Here is an 18,774-nt window from a genome sequence, read left to right as displayed (position 1 = left end):
TAAAGTGAAAAGACATCATGCAGAGTGTGCGCAGAGCAATGGGAGAGGCTACAGGTAAGGAGGCAGACTAAAGGAGGACCACGGAATCAACTCCAAGCAAAAGCAGAATTTCTTTCACCCATTTAGAGGAGATGGCAAATACTCAAAGTTGCTTAGAACAACGAGAAGGTTTTACTGTTGTAAAACACAAAGCCATGCAAGTGTGTTCATCCAAAATACAAATGTGGTGATTCATTCTAATGAATGTGAATGCAAACTAAGTGAATCATTCAAGTCACTCACTTGAGCTGCTGGAGCCAAGGAATGATACGCTTCATATCATCATTAACAGATTTCTCTATGTCATCGAGTGTCAGTTGATCTGCAAGAACATTAGGTGAGTGAATGGTCTTAACATCTGCTCTTCAAATCAAATTTTGACCTTTAATTAAAGTGTCTCATCTAATTTAACGAACAATTAATCACAGCATCATAGAACAGCCCAGGTTGGAAGGAACCTTGAGAGATCATCTGGTCCAACCTTTTGTGGGAAAGGGAACCTAAATGAGATTATCTAACACCCTGTCCAAATGCATCTTGAAAACCTCCAATGATGGGGACTCCACCACATCCCTGGGGGGGGGGGGTTGTTCCAGTGATTGATTGTTTTCACTGTAAAAAATTTCTTTCTTATACTGAGATGAAACATCTCCTGGTGCAATTTGTAATTGCTGCCCCATGTCTTCTCCATGTGGCTCATTGTGAAGAAAGAGATTAAGATACACAACAAATGACTGCATCCATTAACAGCACAACCCAGGAATCACATGTCATCAAGAATAAGCATTGTAATGATGCCTAACAATATTTAGTCTGTTGTCTTCTTAAAATATACCTAACTGAACTGTGACTCTTAAGTACAAAGACCCACCTCTCCATTCCTTAAACTCAAATACCTAGATGACGACGAAAGTGTGGTGTTCATTTCCATTACCCTTATTTACTTACAGAAGTTTGCAGATTTGACAGAATTGTTCACAAAAAATTACCTCATAATGCAGGATTCTTCCAAGATGTTAAATACAACCTGGTTTTGCACCTACTTACCAACACCATACAGCATCAGTTGAAACATTCCAGAGTGGAGATCAACAAATACATGCAGGCACTCTGATCGACCACATGGTTCCAAAATCGGAATTACAAGAGTTGGAAGAGCCGTCTCAATGAATGCTAAATAAAAACTGATGTTAATAATTTGACACAAAATTCAAGCTCATCATATTAAAACTTAGCCCATTATAATCACAAAACCTGTTTGTTTTTATAGAAGAAATCTTCACTTGCACATTACTACACTGTTAACATAAAGAGGGAACTGAATCTAAGAATTTTGCTGTGAAAACAGTGCTAGTAACAAACCAATGAGAAAAGACAGAACAAATTTGAAAGATATTAATCCTTGAATATTTTAACTCACTGCTTCACGATTATTACCTCAATTCAGATTCCAATAGTTTCAACAAACAGTTTAAGCACAGTCTCATCTAAGCTAGCTCAATACAGTTGAAGGATTTGCTTTCAACTCTGAACATGTACAAGTTTTATGGTAGACAACTTTTAACACTTCAACCCAGACTATAATGCTCTACCAGCCTCCTCTATTATACTGCATTTAGAGGTACGAGTATTTTACAATTATCAGGGCAGAACAATTTAAAGCTAAGTCTTGTTAATTCTGAACACATGTCCCTATATTGTTCATGTTTTTTAATTTAAATTAATGAAAACAAGAAACACCAAGAAAAAAGGAAACCATTCCTAGGCACAAATGGAAATTAACTTGAAACAAACTTCACTAGAAAACACATACAATTGTCATTAACATTGTAGCTCTTAAGAATGGCTTTCAGCTCCTGGAGTTTTTGATGAGATCTTGCATGGACACTGTCTATTAGGAGTTTTTCTATTGATAGGTGGTCAATCTGTAAAAAAGGAATGTACTTGAGCAAGTTCAAATTTGATGTGTAGACTTTATGCATTGGCACACTGAAACAAAGCTACTTAACTTAATAAAACAATTACTTCATAAGGAATTTGCTTAGAACTGTGGTGAACCAAATGAACTATTAACTTGAGAATTTGGATCACTATAAAATACAAAAACTAACACAAGATTCTGTCTGTGCAGCAGGCAGTGGGAGGGTTTTTGAGAGAAGACTAGAAGAAAAATGTAAAAGAAAAGAAGTTTTGCAAACTATCCTGTTAGCACTCCCTGTGCAGACCTACTTGTTCTGGATCAACACTGGAGTATTTTCCAGCTTAGCATGCATCCATTTATAACTATCTTAAGCTAAGGGAAAAAAACCCCACACCACAGCTCCCCAAAAAACAACACTCTCAGAATACGGTTGCCTCTACACAAACATATATGTAGCTGTAGCATGAAATACAACACACTAGTTTTAGTCCTGCTAACAAGGTAACAATGAAGTGAAGATGCAGTGGCAGACACTGAATATGAGCAAGCCTACTGAAACCAGGAGTATCTAAAGGCTTGCACTTAGAGGCTGTTGCACTGCCAGTGCTGAAGCTTATGCCACCTCTTATATTCACTGTAGCTTACTCGTGCAACCTAAATTAAAGCATTTGCATTTATATCCATTCACATTACAGTCATATTTACATATTTTGCATAAGCAAAGCTACAGATTACTGCAAAACCTTTTTCTAGTTAACCTCACGTTGCTTTGAAAACTGTTCAAGGTGAAATAAACTCAAATTTAATACTAGCATAAGAGATGAACGCAGAAGAGATTTATACCAGAACAAAATTACACAGAATTTCAGTACATGCCTTTGTATATACCAGAATGACCTTTCCCTGAAGACTAGCTTTCCAAGACAAGGCCTTAAAAATCAAGTTTATCCATCCACAACAGCATTTCAACTCAGCAGCTGCTATAAGTTAAATCTTCCTCACAGACAAGTGACCACAGGTTCTATGGCTACATCCAATTTTCAGTAGGTTAATGTATAATAACCTGCTTAGCAAACGTATTTGTTCATGCCACTGTTTTATATAGTATCTTAAATAAACAGAAGCACAGTGTGCTATCTACGTCATTACAGCTGAGATCAAACACTAGAACAGCAGTGTATATACCATAGCTGACAAAATTTTTAAGGTCAGAGCAAGTAGTTATAAAGGGAGTCTGCATTAACTTTGATAAATCTCAAAATTACAGTGGCCTCATATCTTACTCTACAGTATGTAGACCTGACTCAGTGAGCTTAGATTCTGTCAACTCCAGTGGAACTCTGATGAATGTTCTAGATAAAGCACATTTTCCTGGATTTAGTCATAAACACAGTATCTTCACTAAATTAACTGTATATTTAGTAGCCTAAATATGCTAATTTAGGCTGTTAAACGAGTAAATGTAGTATATATTTACTATACTAATAGCAGAATTTCTACTGTAGAAGTAGAGTAGAAGGCTCCTATGCTCTGCTAAGTTTCCCACATTCCTCTGTAGCCCAAACATACGAAGTTCTTGACATTCACCATATAGAGACTTGTCTGTCAGACTTGGTAAACAAGATGAGCCAAGAGGCTCAAATACAAAGTGCATACACTAGGTGAAGGCTATCATCAGTAAAAGGTTCTCTAAGACAGGTGAAAAATCTGAGCCAGGGGGTTTTTCCCTGTGGAAAAACTATACTAGAAGTTTGAAAACTACACCATTCACTCCAGTTTATTAACTCTCTTAAAAAACCCAAACACGGTAAGAAATCACCACAAACACACATCCTGGTATATCACAGCCAGACTTGCTGAGGAACTTACATAAGACTTATTATAAAACCTAGAACACAGCTTCTCTTAGATATCAATAACCAAGATCTAGAATTATCACCAGTGAAGCTTTATCCAAGTAAGAAGTTGACTGCAGTTACTCATTTTGGATCATTTCAACAATCCCACCTTTAACATTTAGGAATTTGAACAATAAAAAGGCACATTCAAATACGCCACATGACATAATCTAGTTAGTGATAATGTAAAACCAAGCTTGTAACACTTGTAACAAGCAAACCACATTAGCTCTTTTGCACAAGATTTTGGAATCATAATGTAAGATTTTTCTAAAGTGAATAGCACTGCTGGGGAGCCAACTCAAGTGCCATGGGGAAGCTGATTTTCAAAGGAAGTTTACGTAGCATCTCTGAGACAGGAAAGGGAAGAACTGGCTCTCTATAAAGCATTTCAAGCCAAACACTAACGATAACTGAAAGTTTGCTGTCGTTTCCCCCCAGCCTCAGCATTCTGCTCGTAAGTGGTATATAATGCACTGTAAAGTAGGTGTAATTTTAAAGATGAAGTCAAGCCCAGTAATTTGTAACAACAATTTTAGGGCCCAACATAAACACACCACAACCTAGAGTAACCGCTGACTAGAAGTCTTAGAAACAGCTCTTTAAATAGAATGAAAATGAAACAAACTGACACAATGCAAAGCATTTTTAAGTTTTTGATTTATAAACTAGATGTCTACTGCAAAACAAACCTTTACCTTCATAGCTCTCTCCATCAGTTTGGAATCACAGGCTGGCAGTGGAGGCTCGTGAGATATTTGTAAGGGTTTTGAGACATCGGTCTCATCAATCTTAATAGTGACCTTATGAACAGACGCGGTCCCCGTTTTCCTGCCAAGCACCTGTTGACTTAAAATACAGGGAATAATTAAATCATTTAACTGGAATAACAGAAAAAAAGCTTTTCAGTAGCTAATCCTTGATTCTGAGAGTTCTGCATAAAAATATTATGTCAGCTGAACTGAAGAAAGCATTTATTTTACATTTTAATGCAGAACTTCTGGTAAACTATACATAAAGAAGTTTTAGATAGTTGCAAATTCAACACAATCAGAAGAGCATTCTGATTGCTTTTTAAAATTTCATCTAGTGCAAGTCAAGTAATAAATATAGTAGAATGCTGACAAAGAATGATCTAATTCATTTATTTAGATATCCACACAAATACAAGCTGTTTATGACAGTATCCACTGTTGTTCTGTACATTAATGTACATCCCTCAGTTCTTTGCAAGTCAAGCAACATGTTTAGGTACTTAATTACAAGAATTTAGGAGTCTCACATCAAGAAAAGTACAATTCTGAAAATTTTGTCTCAAGCTTAGTAAATGAAAACCCCAGCCCTTTTAAAATTAACTTACTTCCAAACAGAGAGCGAGAGACATTTCCCTGCATGATATCGCTCCACTTGCACAAGGTCACCCCAGCGCTCTCGAATCAGCATTAGTGTTTGTGAATGCAAGACTTCCAACTGAAGTGCTAAGCAGAAGGAGTCTAATGAATGGAGTTAAGAAAATGTAAGACCTCCAGAAAGTCTGTACACTACCTAAATTTGTTTCTGTACACTACCTAAATTTGTTTCTGTACACTACATACAACCGTTTCTGTACACTACATAAAACCATTTGTCACAAAAGTCAGACAAGATGCTGTCTGAAAACACACTGATGTACTAATCCAGAGATAAAGATATATAAACAGCATCAAATATTTCTCAATGTTTTTTTGGGTTTTTTTTTTAAAACTCTTATCTAGGGCAGGATGTTAGACAAAAGTGTCACAATAGCTTTTTTTTATATACCTTAACTCTGATCATCTTTTAGGGAAAAGAAGATTACTAGCAAAGTAATTCGATTCACCCTATAGTTACCACTAACCCCATCTTCCATGGTCACCCTAAAATAACATGATTCTGTTTCTGCAGAAACTGTTTCACTGAAAACTGTTTCACATTGTCAAGCAATTTGCCCTTTGCATGTAGAAAATCACCGCACTACTTCCTGCACACCTATATCCCATTTTATTATTCACACAGGTGCAATACAGTTAACACACCATCATCACCTTACTGCAGTTCTTGGTAGTAAGAATTGTCAGCTCCCATACCTTCCAAGTCAGCACTGTATTCTGTCTCTGAGAGTAGCACAGGCAGCCAGCTGCTGCTGCACTGACTTACCACACAACCTGCTGTCTTGAGTATCTCACCTTTACCTTTGCTGATTAAGTGTGTAAAATCAAATTTTACATGCTGGCACCTGAGAATAACTGTTTCCAAGGCCATAATTTTTTCTCCATGTCCAGACATTTCCCCTTGCTTAATCGGGAATATGTCTTTCTTGACCTCCAACTACTAGGAAGAGCAAGGCTACATTAAACAGCTTATTCAGAAGCAACTTTCAGAAGGATACGCAGACAGCTGTACATGTCCTGAAGTGGCTTTTCATCAGCAAACAGCCGTGACTGGACCAACTGATGGATGAAGTTGATCTGCATGCTATGAACCAAGGCTCGGCCATCTTTCACGAATTAAAAGTAATTCACATTAGACATCAGGAAACTAGGTATTTAAAATAATTAAATAAATTAATAAGTTAAAAAGAAAGAAAGATACAACTGTACAGAGCAATTTCCATACCAGAATTTCTAACGAAAACCTTGGTTTACTCTGGAAATTTCGGTCAGTCTACTACACTGCCACAGTCTACCACTGTTAAGGTATTAAAAGCATATGGAGCAAAGTGAAAACAGGACACGTATATACAGCTTCATTATCTTAAGCTGTGATATGCAAAAGACCCAGTACAAACATGACTTATACAGCATCAGAGATAAACATCATGTTAAAAAGCAAGTGCAAATGTTTGACATTTTTACCACCAGTTTCCTTGTCTTCAACCAAAATTTCCAGTTTGAGAAGGCGCCAGGGGATGTCAGGGTCATCACCCATCACTGTCAAGGTAGCCTCAAACTCACCCTCAACTCGGAACTTCACACGGCCATTGGCTAAGGAAGAAGAAAAATATTTTATTTCACTCAGTCTCCCAAGATGCCTTAAAAGTATCAGTGTGGTAACTCCTGGCACTCACAATGCATTATTTCCCTATGGTTTCTGCTCTATTGCATATGTTTCTGTGCAACTCTGAAGACTTCATAGTTGCTTCTGCAACAGAACCAGTGTCAATAAACAGCATGGACAGACATACCAAACTGTCCTGAAGAGCAGTACTTTAGACACAATAACTTCTTAATACTTGTGCTACTACAATGCAGAGTAACACTGGGCTGACTACCAGCTTGACAAGTTATGCAAACAAAACTTCTGGCTTAACTTTTCCAATTCTTTGCTATATCAACAATGAATACTTTAAGCAATATTCTAAAGAGGTTCAGAACATGATCTCAGCCCAGGCTGCAATCTAGCCCTGGAAACACATCTCAGTGCAAACCATTTATTTAAAATTAAAATATTATAACTCCATTCTCATGTGAGGAAGATAATATTTTGCATAGTTTTTATATATATGCATACAAGCAAAGATTATGTACACTATTTATGTAACTGACATATATATCCTCACACCTTTGTGAACACTAAACTATCAGTTTCATAAGAACTAGGAAAAAAAAAACCTGTCATAAAGTAAGGTCAGAAAGAGAATGAGTGGCAGAGCAAACAACTTAGTACAAGTCCTTACTATAACTGGCAGGTCAACCTTCTTCTCAATCACTTAACAAAATATGTCATATACCTTTACAATTACAGACATACAGAAATATTCCTACAGAAATTTTAACTGTTTTAACTCACGAAGTTTCACTTTCAAAAGCATCCCAGACACGCTCTTAAAACAAATGAAACCCCAGACCAGAAACTAATAGTCATTGAAATGTTTAGTTAACTGAAAAATCTGAAGAGCTCAGACATATATCCATTTACACGTCCGTTAGACAAAAATGGCTCTAATACTGATACTGCAAGTGTTCACATAGGGACCAGTGAAAACTACTACTAAGATTTTTCAGAAACATCTTTGATCTACGTTTGTGGGGTATGGCGTAGACATGGCTAACCTTGTCTTAGTTAAAAGCATGGGTGAGGTTCATTACAGCCCTATTCGCTGTGGTTCTTCAATAACCTAGTCCAGTTTATAGCCATCCTTCCTGTAAAAAAAGTCGTCTTAACGTCTACCACTACTTGGGATAAATGAAAACAGAGTTCTGAAAAGAGATTGCGCGATTTGGCACTGCAGTGAGCCACAGAACAAAAGGCACGCATAAATATGAACAAATTCTATGCATGAAGATGAATATCAAAAGAGATTAAAAAAGCAACATTAGAGTGACTTGTTTAAGCTAAAGTTCAAAGACTTTCTGGAGAAAGACCTAACAGTTTAATTAAATTGCATTTTAAAATTAACTTAAGATAAAGCAGTTACATTGTTAGGCCTAAGACTCTTTCATAACACATTTGCTGAAAGAGCAAGACAATGTCTACAACCTTTGCCACTACCTGCACAGAATTTCTTCTTGAAAGTAAGTAATATTTCAGCAATATTATCAGTGCCCTCGTTTTTCAAAAGGGGAAACCACCGATTTTGATGTCATACGGAGACAGGATCCCAGTCTTTATAGATGAAGCATGCCTAATGGTCTCACTCAAGCTATCTTTTAGCTTTGCTTTGGCACTAAAGCAACAATTTTAAATCAGCCTTGCAAAAAAGTAATTCCAGTTCTTACCAACTGTAAGGTTTGCCAGCTGTGGAGGGAGATCTGTAGTTACCAGTCGATGTCGAAGAATCTGGTTTAGCTGATGAAGTGTGGTTTGTTTCTCACTCTTTGTTATTGGGTCAGGAGGGATTATTTTATCCTGTTAAAATAAACACAAACAAGTATACGTATCTCAAACGTATAATTCATGGACCATAGCAACAGTGAAAACTAACCAGACTAGAAGTCCGAAATATAAATACTACGGGCCATTACACACAAGTGAAGTGTTATACATTACACTCAGATTTGTCTTCTAGTTGATTACATTTTACCTGAGACTGACTGCTGAATAAAATTGCTCAACTTGGGTCAATTAAATAAATTCAGGCCCTTACATAGCCAATTCTTGTATGTGGCTATAGATCTAAGTCACAGGTATGACTGTTTATATTACTTCACAAAATCCTGTTATTCTGCATTTTAACAGCAAGAAAAGGCAGCAGCAGCATTAAAGAGAGCTGTTAACTATTTCAGTACATTTCCAAATACAGGCAAAACCTCTAAGAACAACAGACGTCAGTATCTCCTCTTCGCACTTCATTTTTCTAGGATGGGGGCTTAGCACATACAAATATTTAAAGAACCAAGGAAGAAGAGTTGCTACTATACTCATCCTAGAGCAGAACCAGTTTAAATGGAGAGTATGTTTTACTGGAAAAGCATAACTTGCTCAAATAGGAAGTGCTCTGCATGAGAAACTAACACCACAGAGGCTTGGCACTAGGCCTGTATTGAACTACAGCTACATTTGCACATAGACAATTTGTTTCATTAACATGCATTTGATACTGTACAGGGGATTTCCCTCCTGCCCGCCAGACATGTGGTAGCATTATTTACCCTAATGCAGGTAGGCAGACGTGGGTATGATCCAGTCGTCAGAACATCAATAGCATACGGGATAGCAAAACTAGGCAGACGAGCATGAACCAAAGCATCTCTAGCTAGTGATGCCAGACGATCAGCAGTGTCCACAAACAGAATGGCTTGCTGATCTAAAAAACTTGATATCATCTGTGAAGGACAAGGAGGGGAAGGAGGAAAAAAAAAAAGTTGTGTCCAAAAAATGCACAAATCAATAAATCAATGCCCCTTTATATCCAGTTCATCTAGTGCACACAACTAAGATGATTTTGTCTGTCACCTCCAATTCAAGTAATCACATCCATGAAACAAAGAATGAATATTCTGCCCACTTCTTACATTCGTATGCAATAACACTTTAAATCCACATGCCATTTCTGATGTTTGGAGGATCTGTAAAGCCTCACGGCTCTTTATCTGATGATTGCTACTGGAATGCAACCATACTTGTTTGTAATCACTCAGGGCTTGTTTTTTGCAACATTCTGGACTTCATTCTTATTTAACCAAGAGCAGGATGAAAGTGATAATAAGAACTAGCATACTGAGATCATCATCTTCCCTGCCCTATCACCTAACCCCAAAGCACTCCTGAAAACTACATGCAGACAGGCCTTTAATTTTTTGCCACTGATGAGTTTTTGGGAACACGAACTGTTAAAAGACAAGATTATACAATTTCTAAATAGGAAGAAATTGGTTATAATGTAATATTCATTTGCCTATGAAATAGGCTTTTTTTTTTAAAGTTCTATAGTAAGGAGAAGTTAGGGTTAGACCAAAATCCCATATCACTTAGAGATTATTTCATACCAAACTCTGTTGCTCACTTACCGCACATTTTTCCACCTTTCCAGCATTATTAGCCCATTTGACTAAGGCTAACAAACGAACAAACAGTTGACGAGTGCGACTTGCAAACTGCACTATTTCTATTTTTCTGGGGGAAAAAAAAAAGCACATTAAGCCAGTGCCCAGATATGTAATAAAGCTGCAATTTAACTCTGTGTCAATAAAAAAAGCTGTAATGGTAACTTCTAATTGTGTTAATGGAGGCATCACTATTATATGGCTTGTTTGACTAGAACATAGAAACAAAAAAAAGCTCACTGTTCTGAATACCTAAATGCTAACAACATACCTGAATTCTAACCAAACAAGACTGTCTGGGGAAGCAAAAAAGAGCATACTCACATGAATTAATCACTGATTTTAAGAGAAACAATTCCATAGTGAACACAACTGAATTATTTTTATACCTTTTACAGGATTTCCCCAGGGCTTATCATTAAGTTTAAAGTAGACAAGGCAATATACCTACTGCCAGGTCCTGTACCCTTAACGTTACACCGACATTCACTAAATAAATAAATAAACAAAATATCACTATTGTAATTTCAACATGTCTTTACACAGTATGTTACAATATGCTATCATTTTGCCAGGAAACAGGGTTGTGGTAGGGAATACCACAAAAACCCCCAGGCCTTTTGCTTACCTCTCCATTCCTGCCTTGCAAAGAAATTCAGCTAAGGAGAAATTACTGACAGTAATAGAAACATATTAGTAATAGAACAATATTCCTCCCAATGTGCTTTGTATGAGATAGTCAAAATGGGGCAGTGTATGTTTGCATCTCTTAAGAGTTATTTTTCATAAAAGAGAATGTAATAGGGGCACTCCCAGATTTTCCCCCTCCATTACAGATCTACATTCTACAGATCTACAATGTAGGTCTGTGATAACATACACTCTGAAATACCATTTCATCTACTGTTTATAAAGGTTTTTCTTCCTTTCTACACATTCAACTCATTAATTCTACCATGGTTTTCTAGTTACTTTGGAAAAAAACCAAACCCAAGACGTTTCCCTGATACAGTTTTCTGAAGTAACAAAAGTATTTGGAAAAAAAGAACATTAATCAGTGCAACAGATATTGGCCTCCTCCAAACCGAAGTTGCACCTCTTTCTGATCCTAATCTGTAAAACACATACTCATAATATACATAGAGCCTGTTTCTGCTGAAAGTGTTGGTGTAATGAGGTTAGCTCTTTTGTGCATTAAGTAAAGCATAATCTGCTTGTAGCAGACAAACAGTTTGGCCAGAACCACAACTAATACCATCTGGTCCAGTTTCTTGCATTACATATTACAAACCTCATCCAAGAACTTGGGCATTAAGCCAGTAACTTCTCTGCATTATAGAGCATATGTTTTAGAATGGCATTCAGCCTGATATTAAGATTTCAAGTGGTGGACAAGCCACTATATGTACATACTGCTCTAACAGTAACCACACTATGAAAACAAGATGTTCAGAATTTTAAAAGATTCAGAAAAACTTTATGGGATTTGAAAGACGTCTACAGTGAGACTTTAGAAAGCCAGTAATCTCTCAGACAAATTCCATATAGAAGTTGCTAAAACCTAGTAGTTATGTCATTCAAACTGCTGTGGTGAAACCAGCACAATAACAAGAAAAATTCAAACTGATGTTCTGGGACCGGAAATCGAAGGTTGACACACACCTGCCACTCCACCCCCCGAAAAAAGCCAGAAAAAAAGCACAGCAATTGAATAACGAAAATTATTGATAAAACTAGATACAGTATTCCAGCAACTGTTCAATTAATACCACATGTATGAAATTACAGAAGACTTGTTACTTCTGCTCGATAGAATCCTGCTTCCAGAACCACCACCACCATCCCCAAATGACAACTGCATTGGGAATTCACATCCATCTACTTTTCTACCAAGAGGCCAAAGTCTTTCAATTTTGCTTTCTTCCTTTGTCCTTCATTATAGATACAGGACCTTATGGTGGGCTGCACAAAAAATTTTATTCAAGATGAAACTTAAGGAAAGAGTGTATTTACAAGGCCTATAAAAGCAAAGTAAAGCACATTAAAAAGCTTTCTAATGAGGATGATACTCAGTGCTGCCTTTACCTTGGTCTTTATCGGTAAGTTCTGATCTTGGGGGTTTCAGATCTTTCAGATCCTAGTGGCCGAGTCTGGGGGAGTGAAGCATTTTTAGCTACAGTAGAAGAATATCAAGTTAAGGACCACTTAAGCAAGCTTGACATACAAAAGTCCATTGGGGTGGATGGGATGCATCCAAAGGTGCTGAGGGAGCTGACCCATGCCACTGTAAAGTTGCTCTCCATCACTGTCAAAAGGCCATAGTGATCAAAGGTCTTGATGACTGGAAAAAGGCAAACATCATGCCCTTCTTCAAGAAGGATCTAGGCCAACTGAGCCAGTTGGCCTGAGCTCAGTTAAGAAGAAAATTCATAGAACAAATCTTTCCAGAAGCTATGTCCAGATAAATAACAAACATGAAAGTAGCCTGGGAACAGCCAGCACACATGTGCCCAGGGCAAACCATCCCTGATCAACATAATTGCTTTCTACAGGATGAACAGCTCTGTGATCAAGGGGAGAACAGAAGACGCGTTTACATTGACTTTCGCACAGCTTTTGACAAGATCTCCCACAGTATCCTTGTAGCCAAGCTGGTGAGATATGGCATGGGTAAGTGGACTACAAGGTAGGTGAAAGGAATAGAAGCCAGGTATAGAAGGGGGTGACTGGCTGCCCGTTGGTAGCCATTAAATTTCTTTAATGCTGGTTACTAGTGGTGTTCCTTAAGGGTCAATACTAGGGCAAATACAATTTAACACCGCCATCAACAACCTGCATGATGTGAAGGAATGCACTCTTTGGAAATTTCCAGGAGATGCCAAACTGGTGGGAGCAAACAGAGGGACCTCAGGTGGCTGGAGGAACTGTTTGACAGTAACCTCATGAAGTTCAGCAAAACCACATGCAAAGTCCTGCATCTGGAATCAAACAATCTCATGTGACAGCACAGGCTGGGTACTAAGCAGCAGTTGGGCAGCAGCTCTGCAGAAGTAGACCTGGAGGTTCTGGTGGGCAGGCAAACAGGCATCAGCAATGTGCCCTTGCAACAATGATGGGCTGTATTAGCATGAGTGCAGCCCAGGTCAAGGAAGGTGATTATTCATCTGGAGTCAGCATTTGTGAGACTACATTAGAAGCACTATGTCCAGTTTTATACTCCCTAGCCAAGAAGGATACTGCTGTACAGAAGTGGGTTAGGGGCTGGAACACATGACCTACAAGGAGAGGCTGACAAAGCTGTGTTTGCTTCTGATGAAGAAGAGAAGGCTACAGTGAGATCCTACTGACATCTTCAAATATCTAAAGGGGTGTTATAGAGAAGATGGAACTAGACTCTTCTCAAAAGCACAAAAGGCTGAGGGACAACAGCCACAAACTAAAGCAGTGAAAAACTAGTTAGATATTAGGAAAACAAAGAAACACACAGTGAGGCGGTCAAAGACTGAAGCGGGTTGCCCGCAAAGGTTGCAGCATTTCCATCCTTGAAGATATTTCAAACTCAACTGGGTATGACCCTGAGCAACCTGAACCAACTTTGAAACTGTCTTTTACTTCAAGCAGAGGGCTGGACTAGGTAGCTTGAAAGTACCACTCCAACCAAAACTACTATCCATACTATCCATGTCTATGAAAGGAGAGATGTAACAGTCATTTTGTCATAAGAAAAGAATGAAATTCAGTGTTTCACAACAATTAGGTGTGTAATTGCACTGTTGTTGAAGTCATGAATAAAATGGTTTTGTAACAGTTCTGAATACTTTTTTTTTTTTTAAACTTGTGTAGATGATAGTCCTTAAGTTGGAGAAGTAGCGGTCTTGTTCACCAACTACTGCAAAACCAGTAGGAAAAGTGCCTGTTTTTCAGGAAAACAGTATGTTTATATAGTTCTTGGAAGTATTTTAACAATACTTCTCTTAAACACTTCTCAGCAGGAGCTGTTAATTCAAGAATGCATGTGCAAGGTTTTAGCTTCCATTTTCCCACAACAGAAAACAGGGCCTTGCAAAGTCATTATAATCCAAGTTCCAGTTAAATCTTATACAGCCATTACTGTATTTAGATAAAAGTTTCCCATATATTACACATTATTGGAGGATAAAAAGGAAAATATCATGAATACTGAGAAACAAAGGTCTACATTATCAAGCAGCAAGCCCCTGGATTTCCTCCCAGAACTCAGCACTATTAATTTTACACTGCAGTACTGATGTCTTTTTTTAATCCAGTCACTTGTTTCTTGTTGCAAAAGTTATTTATTCCTATAATTGATAATTAATAAATGATCCTTTACACAGAAATGCCACATTATACTATGATGCCTAATTTTCTATCAGTTTTTTTAATCATGGCATCTTTTAGCTAGGCACTGTAGTAATGAACTTAGATTTTATGTGAGCTTTATTAGAGGATAACACCATCACATCTTCGCCAAAGCATGTACGCCATGTCACCAGGCTAGCTTCAAGAAACAGAGCTTGAAGCCCAACTACTGCTGCCATTACAGCTCTCAAAGTTAGGAAAAACAGAATAATCTGGATAATTAATCTACATTCCTTAAAGATTTCCTACAAGAGCTGGGAAGCTACTTCACGAGGAAGAGTTGTATGTCAAAGGTAACACGGATGTGAACATTTAATTTCTAGACAATTTCAACTGCAGGGCATTGTTTGTAACCGTTGAAGGCTGTCTTATCTTCTTTTATCTGTAATCCATTGGGACTTAATGTCCAACAATATCTTGTTGCTCCAGACCTGTGTGCCTCACAAAGTCGATTCCAGCTTTACCAAGAAATGCCAAACATCTAGATGGGAGAAGTACCCTCACCAGTATGAGGGAGCTCCGGACCCAAGTTGAATGTAATTTCTTCAGTAAATAATAGTGATAATTAAAAAAAACAAAAGAAACAAACCCAAACCCCAGATTGTTTCCCTTCACAAAATATTACACATAAGGAAAAGGGGCACAAGGAATCATGCCAGGTTATGACTGCCTGCAAATGGGATTAACCCCACAACATGTTATGAGAGTTTTGGAAGATTTGAGATAACTGAATTAATAATCATCCTGGTACACAGAATTCTTTATTAACATTCTTAGGAATATCATAGCTGCTATAAGTCTCCAAAGAAAATTATTTCAATTCGCATGTCAACATAAATAAAGGAAACGATTTTCTGACAACTTCCATAAAATTTATTCAAAGAAACAAAAAAGTAAATCAGGTTCTTTCATCTTGGGGGGTGGAGTAAGGCCTGGTTCTGGTCTCTTACATTCGTTGTCTAATAATCTACACACTTCAAAAACACATAAAACAGAAGCAGAAAACACTGCTCATGATAAGAAAGATCAGGTAACATGGAAAAGAGCAGAAAAGGTTTTACCTTGTTTTTATTGTTGAATTGCTTCTTCTGAACAAGAAGTTTCTTTATCACACTAACTAGAACCTATTTAGGGTCTCCACTTCCCTTTCACATCAGCTTTACTGTCATTTCATTGCTTCAAGATTCATGAAGAGAAAAATGCCCTTAACAGAGTTCACCTACTATAACAGCAACAGTATGTTGTTGTTGCACTATTCAGTAACAAAGTGCCCAAACAACAAAACCCAACAAAAACTAATATTGCCACTGATGCTAAGAAAAATCTTGAAACTATGTAGTGACAGCAAGACAGACAAGGCTTATTTTGTTGCATAAAATCAAAAATCAGGAGAAAAATATTTTATTTAAACAATTCTATATTAATTTTAACATAATAAACATCATTCTATATTTTAACATGCATTACAGATTGTCTTATTGTAACTCACCTTTCCATATCAGTCTTTCTTGGTAATCTATATTAAAAAGAAAAAAAAAGCGTATAATATATTGTTCTATTACATTTCAGACTACTACAGGTTTTGTTAGTGACCTTCAACTAAATACGAGAAGAACTGCTACATACCTATAAAGACCATTTAAAAATTTCTACTATTGTAAATGTTTCCTAAATACAATGAAATTATGTTTGATAAAGGAAGTAGCTTGATAGGTCTAGAAAGCAGCCTAGTTAAAGGGGAGGAAAAATAAATAAAATTAGGTGTATAATAGCACTATAGGGCACCCACCACTCCTCTGTACTGGGTAAGCTGGAACTGGTCAAATTAATTTAAAAGCCTGATGAAGGGTGTTGAAATCCCAAGACTTCTGCTAAACTAGCGAGCCACATAGTATCACTGCCTGTGCTTTGTAACGGATGACTCTCACTAAGCATCCATGACTAGAGTTGATTAATTCATAGTAACAATCCTAGAACACCTGCAGCAGGTGCAAAAACCGGCTGTTTCCTGACTTGCGTGAAATGAGTTTCTCTTCCCTTTTTAGTCAACCTAAAAAAGGAGAAATGCCATACTCCATAACTTTACCAACAACCTGTGTTGTTGACAGATACTACTGCAGAGAGGGGACTTATTTCTGTAATGTTCTACAGGTATCACAGACATGTCATTTAAAAAGTTTCGGGGTTTCTTTATTCTAAGACTAGGCTGGTGCTAGTAAAAGAATGGGAAATCATTTTGTTGGATGGAAGGAGGACAATACTTTCCAGCTGGGCTTTCTATTAGCCAAATCCATACTTTATGGTGAAATACAGTGGAAAAAAACCTAGCTCACTCTGCTTTTGCAGGGGACATCACAGACCTTATAAACTACTTGGTGAATCAAAGTGCCCCAAGCATTCCCCACGTGTTGTTCACACCACCCATTTTATTTTGTACCTTAATGATGTATATAAGTCAAAAGGACCTGTTCTACACGTTAAAACAAGAATAAAAGACATCACAGTCACATGCTCCTACAAGAACATGTACAGTATCAATTACTGTCTACACATACCATAAACATACAGGAAAGACTTCTTGACTGACATTTTGGAAGTCCTTCCAAAGCAAACTAAAATTCTAAAACTCCTCATCCTTTCCAGAACGTGAACACTCTTAACCCCAAGTCAAGCAAAACTCTGTTTGCATACTTACCAGATATGGTACTTTATAAGAACTTTACCTACTTTTTTCTATTTGTTCTGTATGTCACTTCTTAAAACATAAAGGTTCCCCACAAGAACCTCTAATGTTAACAAACTAAAAGGGAAACAGGTTTATTCAGAGTCCAAATGCTTTCATTAAAGTTTTTCTTGGCCCAAAAACATTCCTTTGTTTTGCCACTTCAAACACAACAACATGAGCACAGCAGATTGTAAAGTAAATGTAAATAACTTATTTTCTTTCTCCAAAATAATCAAATGGTATTTTGAAAAGTACGCAGGTAACTCAAGAAGCTGCAGCATCTGAAAACATCTTAGTTTCACATGTTTCAGTTTCATATATTTTGTTGTCAGTACAGCCACCACAGCCAGTTTTTTGACAGAAACTTGGTGGCAAACTTCAGCATTTAACCAGACAATCTGCATTCAGCTGCTCTGCATTCCTCACAACCATTTCCTCTCCTTAGGACGATCACTCAGCAGCTCTCGCTAGGCCCCTGAATACAGCCCGGTGCAGAGACAAACCCGCCGGCACAGGGCATTTCCCCGGGGTGGGAGAAGGGGAAGGAGCAATCACCTCCCCCCCACTCCAGCCCCGGCCGCGGTCCGGGACAGATCCCTAGCGAGGCCTCCTCCTCCTCCCGGCGTGCTGGCAGGCGGCACTGCTAACCCCGGCAGCCGGGCAGGGAGAGGCGCGGGAGCGGGCCGGGGGAGGAATTGGGGGCACTCACAGGTCGGCCAGCACGGTGAGCTCAGCGTAGGTCCGGTGCAGGAGGAAGTCGATGAGGGTGCTAAGCCGGTAGCCGGGGCTGGCGGCGACTGTCACGGCACCGGGAGCCGGCGGGGCCGGGGCTGATGCGGGGCCCCCGCCGGCCGGCACCAGCTGGTTGCTCTCCAGCTGCACCGGCGCCATGGCGGCGGCAGCGCCTCAACCCCGGGCAGGAACCGCTCGGCAGCCCGGGGCGGCCGGCGCTCCCGGCGGCACAGGCACCCCGGCCCGACTCGCCCCGCACAGAGGGAGGGGGGAGGCCAGCGGCGGGGGCGGGCGCGAGCCCCGGCGCTGGGGCAGCCGGCAGCGGCACCGAGGGGGCTCCGCAGCGCTCAAAGCCCGCTTGGCGCAGGGTCCGCCGCCGCCATGTTGGGGGCACGGAACCGGAAACGAATAGCCCTACCGGGCCGGAAAGAGAACCTTTCCGGGAAAGCCTAACTCCGGGGGAGTGGGGGAGAGGGCGGGGCCAGCAGGTGGCGGGGTCGGTGGCGGCGCTGGCCGCGGAGCCGTTGGGGCGGGGCGTCGCTGCCGCCTGAGGACCAGCGCGCGAGTCCGGGTGGT

The 18,774-nt window shown here is 39.1% G+C and overlaps 1 protein-coding gene across 1 annotated transcript in view; it reads right to left on the bottom strand.

Moving 5' to 3' along the window:
• The window catches only part of MED14 (mediator complex subunit 14), a gene marked incomplete at its 5' end in the record, with an annotated part of 38,867 nt that extends 20,510 nt beyond the window's left edge, over positions 1-18,357 (bottom strand). The window contains 12 exons of the mRNA XM_082009721.1: positions 283-361; positions 1,087-1,212; positions 1,853-1,964; positions 4,557-4,707; positions 5,219-5,351; positions 6,266-6,373; positions 6,732-6,860; positions 8,595-8,724; positions 9,468-9,641; positions 10,326-10,431; positions 16,231-16,257; positions 18,176-18,357. Of these exons, the coding sequence (XP_081865847.1) occupies positions 283-361; positions 1,087-1,212; positions 1,853-1,964; positions 4,557-4,707; positions 5,219-5,351; positions 6,266-6,373; positions 6,732-6,860; positions 8,595-8,724; positions 9,468-9,641; positions 10,326-10,431; positions 16,231-16,257; positions 18,176-18,357 (1,457 nt within the window). The remainder of the gene's footprint in view (positions 1-282; positions 362-1,086; positions 1,213-1,852; positions 1,965-4,556; positions 4,708-5,218; positions 5,352-6,265; positions 6,374-6,731; positions 6,861-8,594; positions 8,725-9,467; positions 9,642-10,325; positions 10,432-16,230; positions 16,258-18,175) is intronic.
• Positions 18,358-18,774: the final 417 nt, after the last annotated feature.

This window comes from Phaethon aethereus (genome assembly GCF_964289735.1).
Source record: "Phaethon aethereus genome assembly, chromosome: 1".
In the NCBI taxonomy this organism is placed as follows: Eukaryota; Metazoa; Chordata; class Aves; order Phaethontiformes; family Phaethontidae; genus Phaethon; species Phaethon aethereus.
The sequence above is the reverse complement of the archived record's forward strand: the minus strand, read 5'-3'. Positions and strand labels throughout refer to the sequence as shown.